Source organism: Papilio machaon, chromosome 13, assembly GCF_912999745.1.
Source record: "Papilio machaon chromosome 13, ilPapMach1.1, whole genome shotgun sequence".
NCBI classification, from domain to species: Eukaryota; Metazoa; Arthropoda; class Insecta; order Lepidoptera; family Papilionidae; genus Papilio; species Papilio machaon.
Window position 1 is genome coordinate 5099151 of NC_059998.1, and position 8045 is coordinate 5107195.

Genomic DNA, 8045 nt, shown 5'->3' on the forward strand with positions numbered 1-8045 from the left:
CAAAATTATATAACATAATTTGTCTGTGGGATCAAAAAATTTAATTTAAATTTAAATTGATATAAAATAAAATTAGGTAAGTATGATAGTATTGTTAGATAATTCCCTAATTAAATACCTTTATTAATTAAATAAAAAAAATTATAGATTTTTTCTGTCAGAGTGGGTTTTTTAATATCGCTACTTGAACGAAAGCTTAGTTTTAATTGTTTCTAATTTAAGCAATTTCATCCTTATCATGTCCATTCCATTCTTTCATTTTTAGTTTTGTTATCTGTATAAACGAGGTGCTTTCTCATTTTTCATACATTTTTCACTGGTAAAAAATGTTACCATACTTTTAATAGCAAATGTACCATTTTTATTCTGTATCTTTGTTGCTTTGACGCATCGTGGGACGCTTTATTTTATTCGTCCTTTGCAAATTATTTTTAATACTTATTGACTCGTTGGTGTCTTTTCTCATAATATTGTACCGGTTAGAAAAATATTATACCTAGTTTTTACATTACTTCTTATTTATCTATTCGTCTCTGTTTCAGATAATGTCGGGCATAGCCAGTGCACGGTTAGCTGAGGAAAGAAAAGCTTGGCGCAAGGACCATCCCTTTGTATGTGCAGTCATAACTTAGTGTGTTATTTTAATTTAGTGTCTGACCTTAATACTATTATTCGCTTGCAGGGGTTTGTGGCAAGGCCTATGAAAAATCCCGATGGGTCTTTAAATCTCATGACTTGGGAATGTGCGATCCCCGGAAAAAAAGGGGTTTGTAACTTAATGGTTCTAGAAACATTCCGCAGTAATTACAATACTACGTATGCTTTTGAAGGCTTGGTTCGAATTGATTGCATGCATATGCTAACATTTCGAAAATACCTTCCAATAACACTTTCTTGGAAATAAATAACTTAATTCATCATAGAATTGTAATTAAATATTTAAGAAATTGTCAATTGTTCATAAACACTGCTTCATTTCATTATTTAATGTAATTTGCAATTATAAATTAAAGTAATATTAACTTAAATTAAAATGATCTAGAAGTGAAATTGAAAATCTAAAGTCAAGATTTTTGCAACATTACAGTGAAAATGCTATTTTCAGACACCCTGGGAAGGAGGTTTATACAAATTAAGGATGATCTTCAAAGATGATTATCCTTCCACTCCTCCAAAGTGCAAATTTGAACCTCCTCTGTTTCACCCAAATGTGTACCCCTCAGGCACAGTGTGTCTTTCATTACTTGATGAAGAAAAAGATTGGCGTCCTGCTATTACAATTAAACAAATATTGCTTGGTATTCAAGATCTGTTAAATGAACCTAATGTAAAAGATCCTGCACAAGCTGAAGCATATACAATTTATTGGTAAGTGCTTTGAATCTATATGTAAATATTTAGATCTTGAAGTACTAGGCAAGGTAATTGAGTGAACTATATATGCTAAAGAAATGATAGGCCACATAGGCTTAAACTTGATATGTTTAAGAATAACTCTTCAGATTTTAAGCAAGATTAATAGAGCTCTGTGGTGCCATTTGTTTATATACAATTCTAATCAATGGAGGTTAACAATCATCTGAAATTAAGCTGTGATAATTACTGCATTTTAACACATTGTTGACCAGCAATTATACTGAAAATCAATCAGATAAAGAATACGCGTATAATTCATTGAAAGTTTCTTCACTATGTTCCGTCATCGTTTTTTTAATAATTAAATATGTTTAACACCAAAAGCTTTGGCGGGTCTTATAAGCGACAGAATCAGTTTGTGTTATACTGGCTAACAATTGCACTGTATGGTCGCCAACAGTGAAAACAACAGTGATGCGAAAAACAAAGCGCATCACGAGTTTATTTGTGGCCGGTCAGCAACATTCGGCTATAAAAACACGAGTTAACTCATGACCGGTCAATAAAGTGTTAATATAAAATAAACAAATCAATAATACTTTTCTTTAGTTAAAATTTGGGGAAAGTCTGAATTTTTACTATCAGTGTCTCATACATCCTTTTCTTGTATTTGCAGTCAAAATCGGCTAGAATACGACAAACGTGTGCGAGCGCAGGCGCGTGCTATGGCTGCCACGGAATAAATGAAGTATTTTTGTAAACTTAGGCACTACGGTTACTAGAAGAAAACACCACAAGAGGTTTGAGAAGGTTGTAAAACATCACCAAGATAATGGTTAATATAAAGATGTCTGCCTATGGTTTAAGTTAGGTTTAAGGTTCATAATTTAAAATTAATAATTGGTTAATGTGGAACATCAACCCGAACCAAAAACTCTCAGTGTAGAAATCATTTCTTAGAATATAGAAATAATTTTCTCAAATCTTCTTGCAAAAATGTAACCATAGGTATAATATAGGTTAATTTGTTGAAATATTTATTGAAGTTGATAGAATATTAACAAGCTACAGTAAATAGTTTGACATATTATCCTTAAAAAAATTAAAAAATTCCAATTGTAAGGATCTTGTTTAATTTGTAAGTACTACTTGATGTTCACAAAACATGATTTGACCAGATATAGGCTTGTTAAATGTCTACATTTTGCATTTGTGATCTAAAAAGCATTGATAAAATAAATTGTAAGTTTATGAAACTTGTATGTGGGGATTAAACAAAATTTATATTTAACTCAACACTAGTTATTTTAAAATTGTAAACAGTTATGTCAACATATATTAACATTGAAATAAACATTAAGAATCTGCATCATTATCTTAATACTATTTTTGTATTTTATGTTAGTAATGTCATCAATCAATAAATTTTTAATGATACATTTTTTTTTTATTAAACAATCGCCACTAATGAAGATTCCTTTTGACTTGTGCAATTTTAAAACATTTTTGCTTGTAAGCTCTATTAAGAGACAAAATTATTATCCATTCTTATGTCAATACTTAGGTCCTGATTTGGAATGACCCTTAAGTATGAGATGTAAAACTTTCCCTATTTCCATCCTGATTTTACAATACAATGATCCAAACAAGAATAGAGTTAATCATATGTTTATGACCAGTGCCTACCTATACAATTGCGCATGGGCTGCAGACAAAGGGTAGAGGGAGGTTCTGCCATCAGGTTACTGCTGAAATTTTTTTTCTGAACTTAACTATAATTCGCGTCCTTCTAAGGCGTATTCTTTACTTTAAGTAAAAAGCTTTTTGAAAAGATCTCTTTAAAACTAATACGTTGGTATTTGAATCTTTTTATATTAGGTGGGAAACGAGTAAGCGGCCACTTGAATTTGCCGAAATATCGAAGCGATCGCTGCCCATAGACAAATTCAGATGCGTTGCCCACCTTAAATTGACGGAGGAGGGGAAGCACAGGAAGAGAATACATGTTTCCCTTTCCTATGCGTACCCTCCGCCGTCAAATCTACTTCTCCTTTGTTTTATGCATTATGTTTTTTTGTTCTTTGATAGTAGGCTTTTAGTCATATCTATCATGTTTTACATATTTGACAAGATGCTTTTTTTTAAGGCATTGGTTGCTTTTTTTAGGTTTTTAGGGTCAGACAATGTTGCCAATGCTACGGCAACTGCCGTATTCTATGCACAAGTTTTACAGCTTGCAGGCCAACAAAATCTACTGCCTACAGCCGCAACCCTATGGCCGTAGTAAAATTTACGGCTTTTAGATATTTGCAATAATCAATTGATTTTGTTTTAGAAATTTAATTTTAAATCGTTAGGACTGTGAAGTGAAAAAGTTCAAATACCGCGATTTGACGAATTTTGAAAAATGTATTCTTTTGAAGTAGTGCTACGGCCCGTTGATCTTTCATTCACAAACGGCGTTATTTACTAAATGTACACGACCGGACAAAAATTTTCATCGGCAACACTGCTTGTTGTCAAATGTCAAAAATGCCTTAATAAATTAAAAAAAAAGTCAAATGTCAATTCAATGTTTGGTTTGAGATTGGGACGTACTGCAAAATAATTTATTTGAATAAGCAATAATTTATAAATCTATGTGACTTTATAGATAGAAATACAAAGAAAACCTATACCAATAATATAAATAGTAAAGATCATGGCTGATGATGAGCAAGATCCAAAAGAATACAGATGGGAAACAGGTTATGAGAAAACTTGGTATGTATAACTTTAGCTGATATACAAATAAAATCTTTATTGTTAAATGCTTATAATGTTTCTTGTGTATAAAGGGAGGCTATTAAGGAAGACGAAGATGGCTTGGTGGAGGGTCTTGTGGCGGAATTCGCGCAGAAAGCTGCCCGCAAATCTGCAGTGCCCAGAAAAGGCCCGGTACGACTGGGTATGATGAGGCATTTACTTGTGGCGATTGATTGTTCGGAGGCTATGAATTGCCCTGATCTCAAACCTATACGATTTCTGTGCACATTGAAGGTATAAATTTTATTTTCTGGACTTTGCACAGGCCAAACAGTATCTGTTTAAAACTACGATGAAGCATTCTTGTATTACAGCTTCTTGAAAAGTTTGTTGAAGAATTCTTTGACCAAAATCCATTAAGTCAGTTAGGAATAATAGCAATGAAGAATAAAAGAGCCGATAGAATAACAGAACTATCAGGAAACATTAGGAAGCATATTAAAGCTGTGCAGAGGTAAATTAATACAAAAGTTCATTTCATGATTTAGTCTAACAAAATTATTATTTAGTGTACAAATATAACAGAATATTATAATTATTTAATTTCAGTTGTTAATATCATAAAATTTTGTATATTTTTTTTCACAATTTAAAAATAAAATTATGCTTTCATCATCAATACATAGTATAAAACAAAGTCGCTTTAGCTGTATGTCCATATGTATGCTTAGATCTTTAAAACTACGCAACGGATTTTGACGCGGTTTTTTTTAATAGATAGAGTGATTCTTAAGGAAGGTTTGTATGTATAATAAATTCATAATATAGTAGAGAAACACTGATAAATTTAAAGTTTTCTAATGTGATGTCGTAAATAAGCACGTTTTTTTGCGCTTATATTGCAAACGCTGGCTGAACCCTACGAGATAGACCAAAATAATGTACTACAGTATTGTTCACCTTAAAAAGTTCAACAAAAAAGTCCGCGATGGTATATGTCTATCTCTTAGGGATAACCCAGCATAACCATTTTTATTCTTTTACGAAGTGATTTTAAACAATACAGCATTAATCCTTATCCATTTAAGTACCTTAAATAAATTGTGCATTTATTCTGTAGTAGTAGGTATTTATGTAGTAGGTATATTTTGCATTGCACCCGTGCGAAGCCGGGGCGGGTCGCTAGTTAATAATAAATGACTGTAATAGTGTATTCTAAAAGTAATCTTTTTGCACTCACAAATTAACTTTCATTGTCATAAGTTGTAATTTATTTTTTTTATTTATAAAAATTATATATTGTTTAAGAATCTTCTTATTACAGCTTGTCAAATTTGGCACTGGTGGGAGAACCATCCTTACAAAACACACTGGAGTTAGCTGGCAGAATCCTCAGGCCGTTGCCCGGCCATGCCTCTAGGGAATTACTTGTTTTGTTTGCATCTCTCACCACATGTGATCCAGGAGACATTGTACCTACTATACAGGTGCATCCTATTTATATTTATTGTCACAATATATAATTTTGTAGTTAAAGGAAATTAACTAGCTAGCAGTTCTCTTAACACACTTTGTGCCACTATATTTTTTTGTATATAAGTGAACTTGCCATGAGTTAATGTTGTGGAATGTGTTAATTATCAAACCTGAATTATCATCTATTATTATAGGTTAACTAGCTGTCGCCCGCGACTCCGTCCGCGCGCAGTTAAAAAAAAAAAATGAAAAATAGATGTTGGCCGATTCTCAGACCTACTGAATATGCTCACAAAATTTCATGAGAATCGGTCAAGCCGTTTCGGAGGAGTATGGGAACGAAAACTGTGACACGAGAATTTTATATATTAGATTTTATATCATATTTCCTTATTATAATGTTTACAGGGTCTAAAAACAGATGGAATAAGATGTTCAGTGATAGGTTTGGCAGCTGAAGTAAGGATATGCAAAAAGTTGTGTCAAGACACTGGAGGGGAGTATGGTGTTGTATTAGATGATGTACACTATCGTTCACTACTGTTAGAGCATACGTCGCCACCTCCACGGGCGCGAGCGCTTGACGCAGGACTTGTCAAAATGGGATTTCCACACACACCTCCACCTAACACTCAGTCTGATCCGAGTGGTAATGCTGACCCACCGATAACAGTTTGTATGTGGTATGTTTCTTACTTTAACTAATAACCTTGCGTTAAAATTGCGGTAAAATATATTCAACAAATAATACTTTTTTCGTCAATTATGATAATAACAGACTTGTATTGACTGATTTTATGTACCTGTTGGACTAAATTATTCTTCTTTTAAAAGTATGTTATTGTATTCTTCAGCATAATCAGAGATGGAATCACTTAGCGATTAGTTCAAATTTCTTGTAGTATCAATGTAGATCCAAATTGCCAAATAGTTTGTACATATGTGTTGACGAGATATGATTAAGAATATAGGGGTTTTTTATGTATTTGCAATCATAGGATGTAGAGTTATCGTAATTTTTCTTATTGTTCATCAGTCATTTGGAAGAGGGGGAAGGTGTGGGCGGGGAGGGGCACCTTTGCCCGCAGTGCCGCAGTAAGTACTGCTCGCTGCCGGCACAGTGCCGCACCTGCGGACTCACACTCGCCTCTGCACCGCATTTAGCCAGGTACAACATTTGACACATTTTTGTTTACTGTCACATTTGGAGGACGAAATCAATGTAAAGATTGATAGTGTAATTGCATAGTTTATATATGTATTTTCTATTGGTATTATGATAGACCAAAATAGTGTCACAGTTTAGGGACCTAATTAAGGTGAATGTTGGAAGTGTAAATTATGCATATTGTATGTTAGAGAAGGTAATTTGAGGCAATAATCTTCATGGATGAGGAAACACATTAAAAGAAAGAAATTTATTTGACACGAAGTTATTTTTATTATTCGCTCGACAGAGCAGGCTAAGGAAATAAGCCATACAGCCTTATTTGCCAAGAAGGAATTGACACTTCAATGTTTTGTCTGATACCAGGTATATATGACTTAACCTTGCAACTGCCACAGTTAAAGAACATGACTACTTATAGATTAACTATTGCACATATTTTTTTGTAAATATTGCGTATAGATTAGTAAATTTTATGAAATAAATGTTTTCGTTACCACCAGATCTTATCACCATCTATTCCCTGTGGAGCCATATGAAGAATTGATTAACGAAGGTCAAGCACAATCTTGTTTTGCTTGTATAAGAAGTTTCACCGATCTTGATAAACAGGTTTGATAATTTTTTACCTTATTCCATAAAATTAATTTAAACTAAAAAAATAAATAAAAAACCTAATTTGTTACATAAACCGTTGTATTTCTACGACACTCCAGGGAAGTAGAGGAATCTAATGACACCTCACACGACAAAATCGGTTCCGTTGTTTAAACCATAGGGTGTCATAAAGTATACACATACATACAAACCCACAGACAAGCAAAAAAAAAAACCTCATGAGTAGTTATAACAAGGAACACAGCTTTCTTATCGGTTAGATGTCAACTTGGATACTTAAAAAAAATTGCCGAAATTATTTATCATTAGCATTTAAAAGGTTATCATTGTTCAGATATTCCGCTGCAAGCGCTGCAGTGAGTACTACTGCTGGGAGTGCGAGGGCGTGGTGGCGAGCTCACTACACGTGTGCCCCGGCTGCGCCTCCAGACCGCATCTCTACCAGCGTTTGCCAGAACAGCGGTGACCACACTTCACCACATTGACAACTCATTATGTTAATAGATAAATAAATAATATAAACTGCTAAATATGTTTCTTATTTGTAATTATCATAAATATTTTAGCAGTGGTAGACGCCAGCCACAACTTCAGTTGCACGAATTAGCCTCGCTCAGTGTAATACACGACCACACAGAAGACAGACCTCAAGTGGAAGTAATTCCAAGTACAGTCTGATGAG

At 33.5% G+C, this 8045-nt stretch overlaps 2 protein-coding genes across 3 annotated transcripts; both read left to right on the plus strand.

Moving 5' to 3' along the window:
• The first annotated feature begins 357 nt into the window (after nucleotides 1-357).
• LOC106710574 (SUMO-conjugating enzyme UBC9-A) lies at nucleotides 358-2140 on the plus strand. 2 transcript variants are annotated; one of them, XM_014502662.2, is made up of 5 exons: nucleotides 358-448; nucleotides 543-611; nucleotides 683-766; nucleotides 1106-1368; nucleotides 2033-2140. In XM_014502662.2, exons 2-5 carry the CDS (start codon nucleotides 546-548, stop codon nucleotides 2097-2099), a joined length of 480 nt encoding a protein of 159 aa, XP_014358148.1. In that variant the 5' UTR covers nucleotides 358-448; nucleotides 543-545; the 3' UTR covers nucleotides 2100-2140. The 2 variants fall into 2 exon arrangements, with proteins under 2 accessions (XP_014358148.1, XP_014358146.1); XM_014502660.2 differs by having other exon boundaries at nucleotides 372-478.
• Nucleotides 2141-3929: 1789 nt separating this feature from the next.
• Nucleotides 3930-7883, plus strand: LOC106710527 (general transcription factor IIH subunit 2). Its single transcript, XM_045680650.1, has 8 exons — nucleotides 3930-4119; nucleotides 4194-4395; nucleotides 4476-4615; nucleotides 5426-5588; nucleotides 5986-6260; nucleotides 6614-6745; nucleotides 7249-7357; nucleotides 7698-7883. The coding sequence occupies exons 1-8, from the start codon at nucleotides 4058-4060 to the stop codon at nucleotides 7827-7829; spliced, it is 1215 nt and encodes a 404-aa protein (XP_045536606.1). The 5' UTR covers nucleotides 3930-4057; the 3' UTR covers nucleotides 7830-7883.
• The last annotated feature ends 162 nt before the right edge of the window (nucleotides 7884-8045 follow it).

Bases quoted from the DNA above. Each gene is read 5' to 3' on its own strand.
- LOC106710574 (XM_014502662.2), top strand. From the start codon at position 546: ATGTCGGGCATAGCCAGTGCACGGTTAGCTGAGGAAAGAAAAGCTTGG. The intron at 767-1,105 runs GTTTGTAACTTA...TGCTATTTTCAG, and splicing joins CGATCCCCGGAAAAAAAGGG to ACACCCTGGGAAGGAGGTTT. The intron at 1,369-2,032 runs GTAAGTGCTTTG...TTGTATTTGCAG, and splicing joins GAAGCATATACAATTTATTG to TCAAAATCGGCTAGAATACG.
- LOC106710527 (XM_045680650.1), top strand. From the start codon at position 4,058: ATGGCTGATGATGAGCAAGATCCAAAAGAATACAGATGGGAAACAGGT. The intron at 4,396-4,475 runs GTATAAATTTTA...CTTGTATTACAG, and splicing joins GATTTCTGTGCACATTGAAG to CTTCTTGAAAAGTTTGTTGA. The intron at 7,358-7,697 runs GTTTGATAATTT...ATCATTGTTCAG, and splicing joins TCACCGATCTTGATAAACAG to ATATTCCGCTGCAAGCGCTG.